Source organism: Melampsora larici-populina (genome assembly GCF_000204055.1).
Source record: "Melampsora larici-populina 98AG31 unplaced genomic scaffold MELLAscaffold_5, whole genome shotgun sequence".
Classification (NCBI taxonomy): Eukaryota; Fungi; Basidiomycota; class Pucciniomycetes; order Pucciniales; family Melampsoraceae; genus Melampsora; species Melampsora laricis-populina.
Window position 1 is genome coordinate 2,102,309 of NW_006768769.1, and position 18,296 is coordinate 2,120,604.

General features: G+C 41.4%; 2 protein-coding genes across 2 annotated transcripts; both read left to right on the forward strand.

Moving 5' to 3' along the window:
• Positions 1–742: 742 nt before the first annotated feature.
• MELLADRAFT_76880 (uncharacterized protein) lies at positions 743–4,296 on the forward strand (the record flags this gene model as incomplete). The annotated part of the gene is made up of 8 exons (XM_007405991.1): positions 743–1,281; positions 1,353–1,408; positions 1,481–1,569; positions 1,643–2,540; positions 2,614–2,773; positions 2,836–3,166; positions 3,236–3,538; positions 3,612–4,296. 8 exons carry the CDS (start codon positions 1,059–1,061, stop codon positions 3,856–3,858), a joined length of 2,307 nt encoding a protein of 768 aa, XP_007406053.1.
• Positions 4,297–15,537: 11,241 nt separating this feature from the next.
• On the forward strand, positions 15,538–18,221 carry MELLADRAFT_60366 (uncharacterized protein; the record flags this gene model as incomplete). The annotated part of the gene is made up of 2 exons (XM_007405992.1): positions 15,538–15,852; positions 15,930–18,221. 2 exons carry the CDS (start codon positions 15,538–15,540, stop codon positions 18,219–18,221), a joined length of 2,607 nt encoding a protein of 868 aa, XP_007406054.1.
• Between the last annotated feature and the right edge of the window lie 75 nt (positions 18,222–18,296).

Genomic DNA, 18,296 nt, shown 5'->3' on the forward strand with positions numbered 1-18,296 from the left:
CTCAATCCCACAAAAACTCCCTTTTCATTCCCATATTTTCGTAGAAAACCTTTTCGTGCCCGGTCAGTAACTCATCAATCCACATCTGGCCAGAAAGGATTGATCTGATCCTTGGATTTTTTATTATAGTTGGCTTCAAGATTGTGTTGTAGTAGAATCTAGCGGATTCCATCAGGATTAAGTGATTGAAGAATATAATTTGGCGACGTCGATGTCTCCGGCGCTGAAGAGCTCGAGTATGATCCATTTTTTAATGAGGTTATATTAAATTTGTTCTATTACATCTACAAGCGGCGGGAAGGGTTCATTACAAAAAGAAAGAGTGAGCTCATCAAGTCGATGAGCTCGGTGACCTTGTTTACCGAACGACAAATGATCATTTCATCGTTGAATGATCATCATCTTCACTTTGATTCGGTTACCGAAGGTTTTCAAGGATCACAGCTTTACATATACATACACGGTGAGAATATTTCTCACCGTGATGTAAAAATCATATATGTAACTTTTTTCGGGTTTTGTTACCGAAGTGGGTGGTAAGTGCATACTCAGACTCGAGTGACAGAATCTTCCTCGCAGTGCATGCCCGCATAGTGTCTAGTGAAACAACATCCACTTTCTTATAAAGAAAGAAGAGGATGTGGCGCTGTCCATCAAGTCTTGGCGTAAAACTTGGGTTTGAAGTAGTTCTTCGTGTGGGCTGTGCAAGGCCCACGCCTCGTCCGACGACACCGCCAGACACCGCAACTATTCAGAGCAGTTCAGAGCTGTTAGCTTTTACGTAAATTTGTTAGGCTTTGGTTTAACACAATAGTTTACACAGGGTTATTTGTGTATTTAAATTGGTTTGATCCTGACTTAACAAAGTCCCTCGATGCCTCGCGACAGCTGTCACTCAACGAGTTGAATCCGCAATGAGGGACTTTGACAAGTTACATAGGGTTTCATCCAACCTTTGATCAAGTTTTGATGATAACAAAGATTGAGATTTACTCGGAGTTGACTTCTTTTTCGCATTTACTCTTTTCCGCCGCATTCACTCAAGTCTTCAAAGAAAAATGACTGAAAACCACTCACAAGACTTCAACACTTCACTCCCGCTCAACTCACCAACCAATTTCAATAATCCAATGTCTTCAAGTCTACCTAACACTACTTCTCCTACTTCAACTCGCCCGTTAGGATCCTCATTTGATGACAATAACATTAGCCCTTCCTCTCGATTGGCCCCTCATCACCTGCAAGCACCCACTCCTCAAGAATCCAAAAGACGCCGCTATCGTAAGACATCGTGGATCATCTATCAGGTTCTCGATTCATATATCTGATTATTAACTAACCGATTCCACCAGGTATACCAAGAAGTTGTGATCGTTGTCGTAGTAGTAAGATTAAATGCGTTTTCGAGGTATGTCTTTTCGTGTATTTGGTTTTATCTGATGTCGATCGGGTGTTAATTATTCTTAAATCGTCGTTGCAGGATGGTCGATGTGCTGCTTGCGCTGCCTCGGGCGTACCTTGTACTTTCGCAAATCCTGGTAGTCTCAAGGAGCGCCCTCCTACTCAAAAGTCAGATTCACATCGTGCCGATCTGTGAGCAGGCTACATCTACTTACCCGCATTTTATCCATTGTGTATGCAGGGACGTCGAACACCTTCAGGCTCGTATTCGTTCTCTCGAGCGGCTCATACATGCAGTGGCTCCGTCTTTAGACCTCAACAACTTACCAAACGTAGACAAGCTCGACACGCTTCCTCACTTAAACACGCCCGCTCCTAGTTCAAGCAGTGGGGATCGAGCAAATGCTACCTCAGACGCTCAACCCTCGTCTCTTCCTCAACAGCTGACCGACTCGAATAATGACAAAGCTGATCCTCCCGTCACTCCAATCTGGTCTTCTGCTCACTGGTCACAAGTCGATAAAAACCCATCCAACGGAAGATTTGTTGGGATTACCTTCGAGTCTGCTCACTATGTCGGAACAAATGGCGTTTTCAGCCTCCCGGATTGTGCCGCTACCCAAGCTGGGGCTCACGTACCAATGACGAGCACTACGTCTGGTGAACTGTCACCAGTAGATAAGATCATTCGCAATCAATATCAACAACGAATCTTTGCCACTCAGCGGTTTTATCCTGAACCAGACCTGGAGCACCATCTGCTGTCTCTCTATTTCACTCACGTCCATCTACAAAATCCTCTTCTGCACCCACCCACCTTTCTTCAGCTTCACGCATCTGGTCTAGCTCAAACCGAGACGTCGTTCAGGTCATTGTGTCTATTTGTATTTGCTCTGGCCAGTCGTTTTTCAGATGATCCTAGGGTTCGTCTTGACATAGACGGCAGTCAGCATCCTAGTCCACAAGTAGCTGGATTGCGTTATTGTTATTCTGCGGTTTCTTATCTTTATAGGCCGATAGCCACCCCCGCGACTCTTTTCGATCTTCAGGCATATGTCTTACTCTGTGTGTATTCGCTTGGTACCGTCAGTCCTATGTCGACTTGGTCGATCGCTGGAATTGGATTGCAAAGGGCGCAGGTAAGATGACGTGACTGGAAACATTTTCATCACTCACTGATAACTAGTTCATTCTCTATTCCCCGCGTCTTAGGAAGTTGGAGCCCATCGTGAACACAGTCATATTTGGAAAACCGATAAGCTGCGAGATCATCTGCGTCGCAAGGCCTTTTTTCACCTCAATCAACTTGACAACTCGCTCAGTTCAATTCTTGGAAGAACAGCTTATATGCAAGAAGAAGACTATGATCTCGGTAATTCAGATCCTCTTAGCAGTCCTGGCACCTTGAAACTAATATGATTGGGTGTCTTGTAGCTCCAATTGATCCCGATATGGACGAGACGTTTGGAACCTTCACTTCTTACGGTCAAGAGGGACCATTGTCTTCACAGGCAGCCATCGATTTGAATCGAAGCTACATGGCGTTGGCTACGGGGAGTGCAGGCAAAGCTTCGGTTCTTCCCTTGTTGAACGCTTTTCATGCCAGGCGTGACAAGGCCGAAGACAGTAACCTTTTAGCCACAGTGAAGCCTCTGGTGAAAAAAATCGATGCTGGTCTCAATTTATGGTATTCAAATCTGCCCAACAATCTGCGTCAAACACACGTCACTCCAGATTATCTGTTGGCCTCGGTGACCGTCTTGACGTTTGTTCTAATTTTCCTCGTGCTCGTCCAACTACCAAGCAATGGACTCTAATTCATTGCTTCTTACAGACAATATCACCATCATCGTCATATTGTTCATCGTGTTTTATTCGATTGTTCGACCGAAGAAGAATCATCTATGTCAATATGTGTATCTGCGGCCAGCTCCGTTATCCACTTGACGCAAAAACTACGCCAACCTAACCTACTACGACACGCCTTTATCTGGGCACCTATACGTGTCGCATCAGCCGCAATTGTATTAATTTGCTCTATTCGTAAAGAAAGACACACTATCAGTGAAGCTGAGGCTGAACTACGTCGCCGGGACATCAACGTCGCGCTTGACATCTTGAATGAGCTGGCCCCAAGGTAACCGATCCCATATCCGGTTTATAGTTCACCGAGGTAGTTACTGACGTACACGTTGCTGGTTTGCAATCAGTACCTACATGGCTGAAACCTCAGCGAAGGCTACAGAGCGTCTCTTAGCATTATTGGGCTTGGTAGAAAAGTCAGATACCCCGCCTGGACACACCTTTGATCCTTCACAGATCACCAATGCAGCTTTCGACTTTTCACCGATGAACATGCTTCCGGGTGAGCCAACGTTTAGTATGTGGCATAACGAATTCTCTGGAGGCCCTTCCCTGAACTTGTGGCCAAATAATTCGTCTGGTGGAACACAATGATCGCGTTCCGTGCAATTTTCTACCGCTCTTGTGAAAAGTTGCGATATTTTTCTATTTTCTGTTGGTGATTGAATTGGTCATTTATTGCTGAAGGGTTCGGTGGTTTCATTGTTTATTTTTTCCCTTGACACCGCAAGTGTGTGAACTGTATTGTACATTTTCGGTTAGGACTTGAAGGAAAGTTGAGGTTTTAGATTTTTCATTTTGATTTGAGATTGGACGTGATCTATACAAAGCATATCTAAGTCCCGGATCGTTTTTTAAAAAGGAACTGTTTTGGAAAAGCAAGGTATTGGTGTACTTACTTCTGTTGATACAGCCATTACATATAGCTTGGCAAGATGTGTTCAATGTGTTTGCTTTAGGATTAGAGAATCAGGATGGCAGTTGTAAAAAGATAAAGAAGTTTCTTTGACAATGCATTTCTAAAATCTCTGTATCCACGTGTGAGTCAAATTAATAGCTCCCAAGCAGGCTCATCACTGGAATTACAAAATTATCTAGTCCAATCTTTATTTGAAACTTTGCCTAGAACCAGAGTTTGGGCTATCAGGATATGATCTCTATGGTCATTTTTGGCTTGAACCCCCACCATCAATCTTGGTTCATGTCATTAAAATCACAAATCAGACCTGGATTAAGGCCCCCAATGGGTTAATGTTTAAATTTGTCAATCAAAATATGATGTCTTCAATTCTATCTCATGCTTGAAACAATACAGAATTTGACCTTGGCAAAATTGCTGGCTTCTGCTGCCAGTCAAGTCAAGTCAAATGTAACTCCCCCAGAGAGTTGATGTTTTCAATAGTGGGGTTCAAGTCAAAAAAATTGAGCTAAGATTATAGGCAACTCAAGCCACTTTTTAAGTCTGCTTGGTGCTTAAAAAACACAATGACAGCGTGTACAAGTACTTATACATAAGTAAAGTTGGTCCAAAGTAAAAAAAGAACAGGCTCTGAAACCTCCTGAAACAAAGGTACAAGAGGCTCACAAAGTGCATTATTTCTGCTGTTATGGATTCAACAAGAGTGAAAAAGAAAAAAATTGACCGTTGAGCACTAAAAAAAGGCCGTTGACACACAACCCAAAAGACGGCTTTTTCTTCGTGGAAAAAAAAGGTCGTCTTGCTTAAAATTATAAGCATCGACTTATAATTTATAAGTCACCCGAGCAGCTCTAAAGCTGCTTGGATGGCTTATAAATAAAACTATAATTTGTGACTCCCAAACATTGCTTAAAATTCATTATAAGTCCAATTTGTTTTAACTTGAACCCCACTAATGAACCCCTTGTCAGTCTTGATGAATTGAAAGTTTTGGTTGATAATATAGTGGTGATTGGATGAGGGAGCACTGGGTTTCCTTGGTCTGCCTAGTTTATAACTGGATATCAATTTCAAGATGTGGGAGCTGTGTATGAAGGAGTCACATATTGGGCATCCTTGGTGCATCCAGTATCTCTTCACTTTTACTATGTCAGTGTTTCAAGGTCTAAACACCACATTTTGGTCATGTACTAGAGATTTAACCTAATTCAGCACAGCCAATATTGAAAATGCTGAGGTATCATGGGACTCAAATCCTTGGTCATGTTTTTGTGTCTAGCCCCGAGGCCCTGAGGGGACTTTAGTTAAGTTAGACCTCAGATCAATACCTCAGACAAGATATTTCTGAGGATTTGCATCCAATCATGCCTTGGATTCCAGGACCAAAGGTATTTTTTTGGCAGTGCAGGTCCCATATGTACATCAGAAAAACATTCCATAAGAGTGAGTTTCAGGCTCAATGCATAGCAAAGCAGTGCACTGTTTCTGAAACCCTACCACAGAATTCCCATCCAAATTTCAAAGTACAGCCACATATCTCTACTGGAACAAAAGTTATGAAACTTGTTAACCTTGAGCAAGGTCCTCATGAGTGTTGGTCATCTAAAGAAACAATGTCAATCCTACAACAAACATGTGTGTTGTGGTCCTCCAAGACTTGGAATCTATCCTCAATTGGAACTGTGCATTGGTGATTGGTAGATGAACTGGAGGGATTGACCGCTGACTTTCTAGCCACTTGTGCTGGGGTCACACAAAAACAGAAGAGATAAGATACAGTTGCGGTCCAGCCAAGGTGATATTCAAGGTAATATCTAAATGAGTTATATCCTACTCTGTCAAGTACTCCATACCCCAGAAATATGCCATTGTAGACTTGTGAGATCAGGGGATTATACTCCTTTGAACCCCCCCCCAATTGCCAGACTGTCAAGCTTTTATCTGGAAGGTGACAGCCCTTGAACACAGCCAGTAAGTTGTGGTTGAATGGTGAAACATCACTTCCAACCTCACTTGAAAGGTGATTAAGACTGGTCAACCCAAACATCATGTTGTATACATAGGTATTATTACTTACATATCCACCAAGTGATTGGTAGGGAAGAGGCCAGCCAGACAAAATCTCATGATCCATAATTATGATGTTGAGTATGTTCATTTGGGTTCAGAACTCCAGGAATATTCATATAATTCCAATGCCAATGCATATAATTGGGCCAAAAAGTAGTCTAAGAGAATCGCCACCAGACTTGGACTGTGACCCGTCACACAGGGCAGTATACCAGACATACCACTCTTTGGATTTCTCCTTCAGGAAAAGCATCTAGCACCTGCCATCCTACCACAATTTGGTACACTTCTCTGCAATCTTATACCTGCCAGCTATTTCCACACTTATTGTGGTGTCACCACAGCTACAACAATTATAAGATGATTGAGGAGAAGTAATTGGATGCAGTGGGACAGACTGTGTTACTATTATAACAGGTAATGGGACTGGTCAAGGGACTATGAGGATGACCATTGAAATCCTTGAATCCAGAGTCACCCCCAAAATCACTGTGGTGTGCCATTGTGGCAACAATGCAGCAATTTGGGTGGGCAAGCAGTGTCTCTTTACTTCCCACTTACAACTCACCAAGGTGCAGCCATGGGTTGCTTCAAATGATGGGGCTTTCAATCCTATTCCCCAGCCCTCCTTTTACACCTTTCAGTGTCTGCCCCTTTTTGAAATAGCCCTCTTCCTGAAAAGCCTCAATGCCTGAAAGTGGACTTTTATGTTTACTTTCTGATTTGTTCAGCTTTTCCAGAAGTGAAGCTGAAATCTCTGAGCTTTCCTTGATCATGAAAAATCATAGTCCACATTGTGGCAAATAAATTCAGCTTTTCAGTGCTTATTGAGTGAATGCTAAAGGCATCCCATTCACTGTCGTGAAAGTTTATTGATGTTTTTCAAGTACTATAGACCATGCTGGCATGCCTGAACCAGAGTTGTCAAACCAACTAAACTACCTAATTCTGTGGTTGATAAAGTTGCCTGAATTCCAGAAAAACATACAACACAGAGTCAATCAGCTTATTAATTACCTGTACCCAGAACCTTGATAATTTGTGCATTTTTTGCTGAACTCCCTTCACCTCCACTAAGTCACTGTGGGCTGAAGGACCATGGCGTGACTTGTGGTTCTTTCAAAAAAAAGAAGCCAAGCCAACAAGGATGAAAATCACAAAAAAAAACGCTCCAAAGCATACCTCCATGTTGATCAAGTTCAAGAAACCATGTTCAATGTTAACAATTTGGTATCCATTATGGGTGATGTTGGGAAAATTCATGCGGTGAGTAGAAGGAGAGATACCTTCCAAATTTTTGTTAGTAGAGGTATTGATCACAACAAAACAAACCTTAGTGTGACCATGCTTTCCGGTCTTGGGGGGAGATATTGATGATCTGAAGGAAAAGACCCAATGAATTTAGAACAACAATTGCCATGTTGTAAATTGACAAAGTGACTCATTTGGCATTGTCTACCTCTGATGCAAAGGTGACTGTTCTTGCGTAAAGCAGAGCATTGCATTGGCCAGAGGTCCAAGAGGCACATGTTTGATTAAAGATAAAATTGATCAAGGTCAGATTTGATGAGAAATGAATGAATGATGAAAAAGAAGAATCAACTGGCACCATATTAATCTTCAGAGGAATAACTGTAGTTTGAATGAATCAAGAGACTGACATGAGTAGATGCGTTGAAAAGTTCATCACAATGCTTTTCAAAAGATGGTGAGTACAAACTGCCTTTGAAAGTCGAGCATCACATGGAGATGAAGAAATCAAAAAGCAGACTACATTGGAATGAGGCAGGGGGCGAATGAAGATGTACATAACAAAGAGTTGCCTCTAAAAGTCCATTTGAATCTCACAGGGTAAAGCAAATGTGCAACAAAACTAAGGTGAGGAGGCAAGATATTCTCAACAAAAATGCATTAACAAGGTTGCAATGACAAAAGGTGGCTTAAAAAGCAAATGTTCCAGGAATTGAGCTGCAGAAAAAACCTACAATAACGCTAGGTGGACTAAAACGCAATGCAACCAGAAATTGGAAGTTGGAACGGATGGGTGAATAATAAAAGGGACCAAAACTTGCGCAAGTGGTCCATCTTTTTAGTATTTAGATGAAACAATTTCTTTCAACAAAACCAAACACTATCATACCTGATCAGAACCAACAACACATCAACAAGTTAACAGTCAATAAGGTGATTCAATAACCAGAAGAATTGTGTGGGAGAGAACTTTCTAAACAGATGAATGATGAGAAAGAAAGTTTCTCATGGTAGACAAGATTTGATATGTAAGAGTAAGTGGTATAACTCATGGGTAGGTTATGGTTCAGTCAGGAAAGTTGTGAGTAGAAAACAAAAACACATTTGTTTAAGTACATAACTTCTTAACACATTATTACATCATCATAATAAATGACATAAAACGTAAGTTTCTTCCAACAAGTAGATATTCTTTTTTGATTGTTAGTGCAGTTGGGCACCTGTAATCAAAGCAAGGTCAAAGTTTCTCACCTTTTTTCCATGTGACCAAGACTGGTGTCACCCAGGGTGATGTTGTTATTTGAATTTTTCCATTGACCAATCCTTTTTCCAGCATGTCATTTAGCTTGCCATTCTCTTTTGTCAATAAGGGTATAACTTGCTCAGTCTGACAGCCCGAGGCAATTTATATCCAAATATACCTAAGTTTTTCCAATCCTTGGTATCTTTGCCACCAGTGTGGGGTGTTTGAAAGTCAATCTTGGACTGCACTACCTTTTTGCAGGTCCTAGAATGTCTGTTAGGCTCTTCAAATGCCATCCAGGATTATTTCATACCAGACAGTCCTGAAGAGACTGGGGGTCTATGCCAAGAGACCCAATGTGGTTGACTAAGAGCATTGACAGTGGCCAGGCCTCAGAACAACCAACTCAAATCTTCATGAGGCTAGATCACTTGGGATGTGATGGTGCAGGCTCCAAATCTGTACAGAGTATGGGTGACAAATGCTTTGCACACTCTTCACGGTGGAGTATGTGTGTGTTTACACCTGTGAATTATGGGGTTTGACAAGTGCAGAAATTTTTGGCTTACCACTATTGTTCTCAACTTTGACAACCAAGGGTCAAAATTTGGAGTTGGCTCTAAATACACTTACAGTCAACTCCCTCTAATTACATACAGTTTGGCGGGTGGTTTTCTCATGCACTTAAAGGAATATGCACTTATAGACCTCATTTTGGCTGGCAAACCCCTTTTTGGCGGCAAAAAATCCTATGCACATAGAGAATTATGCACTTACAGGGATATCAAGTTAGAGGGAGTTGACTGTAGTGATAGGGACTGCCACTTCAGCACAAATCCAGGCCCCTATTGCTATATTTGGCAATAGCTCCAGTTTGAGGCTTGATAATGTGAATGCTCTAATGAGTTTGCACAGCTGTGTCATGGTATTCATCATACCTGTGCTTAGTTGAGTTTTGTGTGTGTATGAAGTGTGCTTCCATCTTTACTCCAGGTGTAAGTATTTAGGTTCACAAGCTTTTCTATGTAGACCTATATGTTTATCAATTTCTATGGCACATATATATAGACTGTTTCTACTCCGGGCTCTCAGGCTTATGCTACCCTACAAGGAGTTCCAGTACTCTTGCGTTGGTTTTTCATTACATCAAGCTTTTCCAAAGATCAGCATGAAAACTTTAAGACTTATTCATAATCTAGACTCTTTCATTTAGCAATCCTGTGTGGCTTGTGCTCTACTGTGAATAGGTTGCTTGTGACCTGTAATGTTTGTTCATTTTTGTCATTATTTGTGTTTGTATAAATAGAGTTGAGATTTCACTACTCAGATTCTTTTCCTCAACAAAAATAATCTGTAAGTGTTTCACATGGATCCTCATTCATGTAGCAGGTGCCCAAAGGCACGACGGCACCTGTGTGTTCCATGAAAAAGGAAACAGGCGTGCAGAGCTTGGGCAGACTTGGTACTGGAGGAAGAAGTACCAAGAGAAAATGGGGAGAAGGGATTCTCCCCAACGGAAACTAATTTTGGTAAACTTTTAACTTTACCAAAATTAATTCCCCAAGCTTACTCACTCAAATCATCGCACTGCAAGATGAAAGAGTAAGAACAAGTCTCACTATTTCTTATTCAAAAAATTTCTTTTTCCTCCCGCCCGCCCCTGCACCCTGCCTTGCAGAGAGCCTACCCGGTCAGAAAGCCAGGGGCCTGTTGGCCCCCCCTCCACACATATGACAAGACTTAGACATATCTAAGTTCTGTCACTCATGGTGATCTGATTATGGTAGTGGTGTCCAAAAATATAGAGTATGAAATAAAAGTGCAAGACAAAACAATGAAATATTAGAAATAACAAAATACAAAAAGAAAATTAGATACAAATACATAAAAAGGGAATACTTGCCCTGCTAAGAAATGTGAGACTCCGGTTGATGGAACGTGGTGGGCGCACGTTTTGAATTTGGGGCAGGCCTAGGCGTGCATTTTGATCTTTCCAAAGGCACACCTATAGTGGGGGTGCTTAGGTTTGCCTCTGAGATGTTAAAATCTCCCCAAAAAGCAAAGTAGGTGGGAAAAAACGCTCAAAAAACATCAGACATAGCATACATAATTATTTCACAGCGGTACTCATGTACATCTCATCAACAGTCATGAAAGTCAACAATCAAAAAGCTCATCCTCATCCCATTCCCTGTTCTCAGACACCTATCTCAAACAATAGTAGCTGATAGTGGCTTGGAGATTAGGGATGTATTGTAAGTAGAGCACTTTGAGGTGTGATTTAAAAATATTAGGGGGTTTCAAGTTCAATTGTTTTTTGCGTATTTTTTAAAAATCTGGGCAAGTTTTTCATAAAAGAAATCTACGTAAAACCAATGTATTTTTAATTTGGGACACCTAAAAAGGTGTCCTGCTTCAAAAAAATTACGCATATTTTACAACAACAGGCAATTTGTTGTAGCGCAAAAATACATAAAAATTTTGAACTTGAAACCCCCTATTATTGATGTTAAACAAAAACCCCCAACCATAATCACACAGTGACTGGACGGAATAGACCTAAACCAGCCTAAACCTAACAAGTGCATGGCAACGCCAAAATCAAGCCCAAAAGGCCTGCCCAGGGCCTGCCTCAAAGGCATGCCCCTGAGGCAGGCCAATGGCGCTGCGCCCACCGGATGAATCCTGATATTCTTCCCTTATAACTTATCCTCACGCTTCACATCTCTAGTTATTTTTACTTGAACTCATTTCAGTTTTTCATTGCTTTTTATGTGTCTTTCCCTGTTGCTCTGTGCACAGGTTTGTCATAACTATTTCTATATTACTTCTTATTCATTCACCAACCTAGTTTTTGTCACTGTTGCACATGTGCACAGGTTAGTTGATTTGTGTAGCCATTTGTAGCTTGTAGGCCCTGTTGCCTGATTGCTTACTTTTGACCTGATTAACCTAGGTATGAATTATTTTTGCAACAAAAAGAGTCTTTATTTTTACTGGAACTCATTTGAGTTTTTTGTTGCTTTCTACATGTCTTTCCCTGTTGCTCTGTGCACAGGTTAGTTGATTTATGTAGCTCTTTGAAGCTTGTAGGTGCTTTTCCCTGATTGCTTACTTTTGACATGATTACCCCAGGTTGGTTGATTTCTGTAGCTATCTGAAGCTTGTAGGTGCTGTTGCCTGCACCAACATAGATGCCTTGGGTTGCAGAATCCAAGGCATCATGAGATGTAAACTCTTGGATAGGTCTTTTCCAACAAGTTGATTCAAGGTATATTTAGGTGCAAAGATATTCCTGGGATAAAAACCTTGGAAAGAGTCTGTTGAAGCATTTGAGTCCAATGATACCTCAGATTAAAAAATGCAGGGTAAATGTGTTGGCTGTGCTGATTGCTTACTTTTGCCCTGATTACCCCAGGTTCACCCTTTTACATTGGCACAGCCAATTCAACCCTTGGAGCTATTCCATCACAATTCTTCACAGGCTGGTATACAGTGGGATTTGATTCTGTTGGTGGATTGTGTTTGCTGGATCATGGCCTGAAAGTGTCCAATACATCTTAACTGACATTTATGTTTGTTGACAGTCCAGTTTCATTGGTGGCAATGCTCTAAGATTTGCATGTCTAAGACTAAATTATGCAACTCCTTTTTTTACTGCTTTTGAATCTGACTGGCTGAAGATAGGGCATAACAGGAGATTCAATAAAAGCAGTCAAAGTACCACCTTTGATGATTGTACAACTATTGTCCTTTTCTTTTGAAATGGTAGAATATAGATCAATATCTCATATTCAAAGACCTCATATGCACCATGTCCGTGTGGTGTTTGCTTGTTGACAAGCGCATACGAGTTGCCTTTGTGCCTCAAAGGCATTCCGTGTGCGCTTGTTGTCGGGCAACTGCCACAAGGACACAGTGCATGGTCTTCACAACACATTTTAATTTCATCTTGTACAACAAGGATCACTTGCACATAGGAATTCAAATTGGTAATTAATGAGGTTGGTTCCCTACATATGCTTTTAGATTTGTCAATTCAGCCTGAGCCCCCGGAACAAGGCCCCAAGGGTTCCCCAAATCCCAAACCCTCGGGGTGTGGGTTTGATTAGGCTTTTTGGGACTCTGATACATTGGGGGGGCCTTAGGGTTTGGGGGCGGGGGGGTGTAGGCATCAAACCCCCAATCTTACCTGCAGGGACCCCCGGCTTCCTGCGGGCTTTAGGCATTTGGGATAGGGGTTGGGGGGCTTCTGAGAGCCAGGTTTTGATTGGTTTGGGGTGCAGGTAGGCCATTACCCGCGGTTTTTGGGTTGGGGCTCAGGCTGATATGCAATCATTAGCTGAGGATTGTGTTTATATTTTTGTTGGACTTTATACAGCTACATATACAAGAAATTTGTGTCCTGCTCAAAGAAATGTAGTAGAGTGGCTCAAGAGTTCTTTGGTTTATGTATGTATGTATTTGGTGCTGTCTTTTTGTGTGAGTTATGGACAAAACTTTTGGCTTAACAAAGTCCTCTCTGCACAGCCGTGTCCGCACCCTCACAGAGGGGCTTAGGACTAATTGTGGATTTTTGGTGTGAGCACTTAATGTGGCCAAAAAAGTGGCGTGGAGGTTACAACATGCCTTGATTCAAAAATTAAGTACACCCCCTTACAAGTGGGACATAAGGCTTGAAAACTTGCCTAAAGAACAGCACAATGGAGTATTTTTACCTCTTGTTAATAGGAGATGCACATGTAGAAACTTATTATGAACAGCTTTGCCTGTGGAGTAAAGTGAGGCTTGCTTGTGATCAGCGTCAAGATGCAAAAAAGTACTTAAGGACACTTAGGCTGTGTTCACTTAAGCACACTTTTGCGAGAAATTGCTTTCTTGAATGTCAAGAAATCATGTTTCACAGAATGTGTTTGATTTCTTATTTACAAGCATTCTATAAATCACAGAATGCTCATAAAAAGTCTTTTTTCATTGCTTTTCAAGAATCCAATAATATCACATTTTTGCCTCTAGAAATCACATTCTGCAATTCATTTTCTCAACATTTCCTGCCAATTGACTCATCTTACAAGGTACCTTCCACCATACGGAACCTCTCAAATGTATCACAAGTCCACAATCATTGTACAGAACCTCTCTGAGTCAATCATCCACCACCTTCCTCAAAAACCATCCTCCTCCTCCATTCACGATTGATCTTGTTCTTGACTTGACTCATATTATCCTCATCTTTTCTTTCTCATTCTCAATCCAAGGCACCTATATACAAGCATGGACACTTATTTTTTTTAATCAAGGCAAACAGCTTTTTGAGAAAGCTTTACCATTATACAACAACTTCACTAAACACTGTTTCTCACTCAAACTGAGTTTTGTTTCAGTCTTTTTGATAGAAGTAAAATCTTCAAGTCTCTTGATCAATCAAACTTCAGCAATATGGTTAGTTGTGTATTGATCACCAAATGCTTCACCGTCTTCTGAGATCGGTGGACAAGCTTCAAGTTGTTCCTAGATAGATTTCATTCTCGTTAAAGATGGCTTGTTGTAGTGTAAATGACATATCAAATGTCAAAGAGATTTAGTTGAATGATGAACGGAATCTGATGACAATCTGATGAATCGTAAGCCCCTCTGCAAGGGCGCGGACGCCGCCGCGCACAGAGGGCTTTGTTAAGCTCAACAAAACTTGGAGAAAACTCTTTTGGACAATTCAAATTTCAAAGATTTTGGTGCAAAATTGGTCCTGGGCCTGGCAACGGTTTTGGACATTGATTTTTTTCCATGCTTCAAGAATCAAGATTGTAAACCGAAGCTTGAACCGTGTACATTGTATTTCTGTTTTTGTCGATGATTCACCGACCCTCGAGCTAAAATACATAGGCTAAATGCATCCAATATTAGAAGCTTCTTGTTGAGTTGGGTGCATCGTTCAGCCGATAAATAGCTGTGGTCTTAATCTGGACCTAATTTGACGTGAACCTTTGAGAAAAATAAAATGAAAAAGTTGGGACAGGACATTCTAGGCCATCTACGTACATAATTTCTTGATTCACAAATCTTTTCTTGCCAAAATGTTGATTTGAGATCATGAAGTGGGTTCAAAGTCTGATACATATGTTTGATAAGTATGCTTTACATCTTTTTGTAACAAGAGGGTGTAGCCTGATGCAGCACACGTGTTTTGTTAATTTTCAAAAGTATGGACACATGGTACTGTGAGATGGATTAGGAAGTGGGATTAGAGAGGCTCTAGGTTTTTGTCAGGACTCTTATCCAACATGTTTGATTGAAGTTAATTTCTTTCAGTTCGATTCAGAGACACATCAGTGCTTTGCATGTTTGTAATCTTCATGTTCCATTTGATTCTGACTCTGATTCTTATTCCGATTGATCTTTCAATTTTTCGGAGTATTCTCTTATAGCTGAGATAGCTTGTATGTGTTTTTGAAATGAATTTAGCGTGTTGATCGAATAGAGTTAAGATGAAGATGAAAAGGTTTGATTAGTTTGAGAAACCCGTAAGTTTATTTGAAATGAATTGAATCATCAACTCAATCAAACATGGTTTGATACATAATCTTGAAATTAAATGATGAAAACTATTTAAAACATGTTAAATCGACCAAATCCAAAGTGAAAGTACTTATGGTGTACCTTGTGATGTTGTACTTAGTCTTAGTCTTAGGCTGAGTGAGATTGAGATTGAATTGAAGTTTGAATGTTTGTGTTTGATTGAAATCATCAAGCATTGGAGATTGGAGATTGCCATCATCCATCATCCTTCATCATGGATCAAAGTCTTACTCCAATCTCATCACGATTACCACCATCATCATCATCTAACCATAACCATAATCATAATCATTCAAACTCAAATCATCGATCGATCTCAACTTCATCTTTATTCGATTCTTCATCTTCATTTCAAAAAATCAATCAAAATCAACTTCTTCATCATTCAAAAAATCAACCCACATCAAGCTTTCATTCAACTTTCATCTCTTCTTCTTCTTCTTCACTCTTACCTTCTCAATATCAATCTAATTCAACTTATACTCATGATCCACGTAACCTTCGACCTTCATCAGATTTGAGACTTAGTGTGAGTCCTAATTTGCTGATTTTGCCACTGACTTATTCTCTAACTTTGATCCGTTTGCTTTTACATATTTTCTGCAGTCTGGCTCATCCGCTCCTTCCAATCCCACTAACACATCTTCGCATTCGAATCTAAACTCACTATCCCACATCAACTCACAACACTCATCCTCACGAGCTCTTTGGCCAAACACAGACATGTCGATCTCATTCTCCTCTCGTCCCGGTTCTCCTGCCTCATTTGTATCTTCTCTACACGATCACGATCAACATCCGAGTACTTCATCAAGTAATCTATCAATACCTACGCTTAAACCTTCAACAAGTCAAGTTCTTCTCTTTCCAACCCGTGCTGGAGTCAAACAGAGAGTTTCAATTCATCAACCTAGAGGTTCGCTACCTACCACTTCCGCTCGAGCTAGAGCTCCGATGGTACCAGTCTCCATGAACTCTCGGCATAACTTCCTTAGCTCATCAGCTTCACAACTCCAACTATCACGATCTTCCAGTTCCTTTGAATCAGGTGCTTCAAGTTCTTCTCATCCAACCGTCGCTTCCACTCCGACCTATGGCACTCAGCTTACCTCTTCAGAAGATGCAGGTCACCTTTCTTCTTCTGCGCTAACTTCAACTTCCAGTCAAGATCTACAAATCTCTTCTAATGGTGATTTAGAGAGGCAGAGAGACGGAGAATCGATCAGTGAACACTCATCAGTGCTTTCGTCAACTTTGGCTTCGCATCAGACGAATGAAGATCAACCGACACCATCCAAAACACATCCCAAGTCACATTTACCCGTTGTGGATTCATCCAGTTCCAAATCTTCCCAACCTCCCACAATCCCCATCCTTCAACTCCCACTCGATCAAAATAATTCGAAATCCCTGCTTGATTTTGAGTTTGATACAATGCTGCCTAGCACAGATTTAACCGACTTTCTCGGAAAACCCATCCCTAAATCATCCGTGCCAAGCTCTACAATGGCAGTCTCTTCTTCTGATTCGCAGGGTGATTTCAGCACTTCTTCTGACCTCGACTCCTCGAAGCGTGACACTCTGAAGAGTTTTGCAGATATTATCAAGCCTGATGGTCTAGAAACCTCTATCAAGACTTCATTAGATCTTTCTTCTCTCGAATCTTACGCCCATCGACCGGATCACGATTTCACGACGCCTCAGCACGCCATAGACACCAATTCATTCAAAATACAATCTTCTACCCTTTCCGCACCCCTACTACTCGATTTAGATATTTCAGGCCGGGGACCATCTCTTGGCTCTGCGAAACTTAATTCTGCAAGCTTGAGAGATGCTGAAATTGATGCTTACGATTTCAAACTTCAAACCGATAAGCCACTTCATGCAAGCTCTGGTACGATGATATTTACCAGCGAAGCCTCAGAAGACAATGATTCTTATTTCCCAACAAGCCTATCTGATCATGATGAAGCAGATGACGACTTTGACAATTACGACGTTGCGCATAGTGCTCCTGGGAGCAGTAGCTGCGATAGTCATCCAAGACAGCCACCTCGCTCTGACATGAAAACTAGTCCATATCTCCAAAGGTCAGCACCATCTTGTATGAATGGTACTTCATCCAGTGTTGCACCTGGATGTATTGGAGTCGGAGCTTCGGGAGTCCTGAAGAGAGGTATGAGCAAACTCAAGATCCCTCAAAGCAAGATTGGCTATCGGGAGGAGTTCAAACATACGCTTTCATCTTCCGACATCTCTTCTGTAGCAGGGCACACAACTAATCAACCTGACAAGAACGGGTTCATCGGTCCTAGTCCAGTCTCTTCCATGGTATCTTTCAATACCATCAACTCTCGAACATCTTCCAAGAACTCTGGCAACAGTCGTATGGCTCGATTGATTTCACGTGTCACCGGTTCAAATGCTCATACTCAAAATTCCAAACCCAACTCATTTCCCGCGCCTACAACTCGTGACTCCGACCAAAATCATGCCGATGTACCAACAATCGAAATCAAGACGCTGAAAAAGAAAAACAGTCTGTCGAATATACTGGAGAGCTTCGGGTCTAAGGATAAATCTAAGCCAAACAGTGCTTTTAACACTGTTAACTCCAATGGACCATCGATCGAATCTTCAACACAACGTCCCACTATCGCTCGAAAAAGTACTGATCTATTACTCCGACCATTTACCAAGTCTCGGACGCATACCGATCCTCAACCCATCGCAGGTGATCGTGATCATAATCAAACACCTACCTTGCCTGAAAAACCAGCCACTCGACCGACTCTGAGAGCCAAACGATCATTCGACATGCTCAAATCCAAATTGACCACCGGGCGAAAAAGCATGGATGAACTATCGGTATCTATTGTTTCCACTCTACCTTGATATCCCAAACGTGTATGTTATCATCATCAAACTGACGCTGGTGGTTTAATTTCATGATTTGTAATTAAGGCCTTC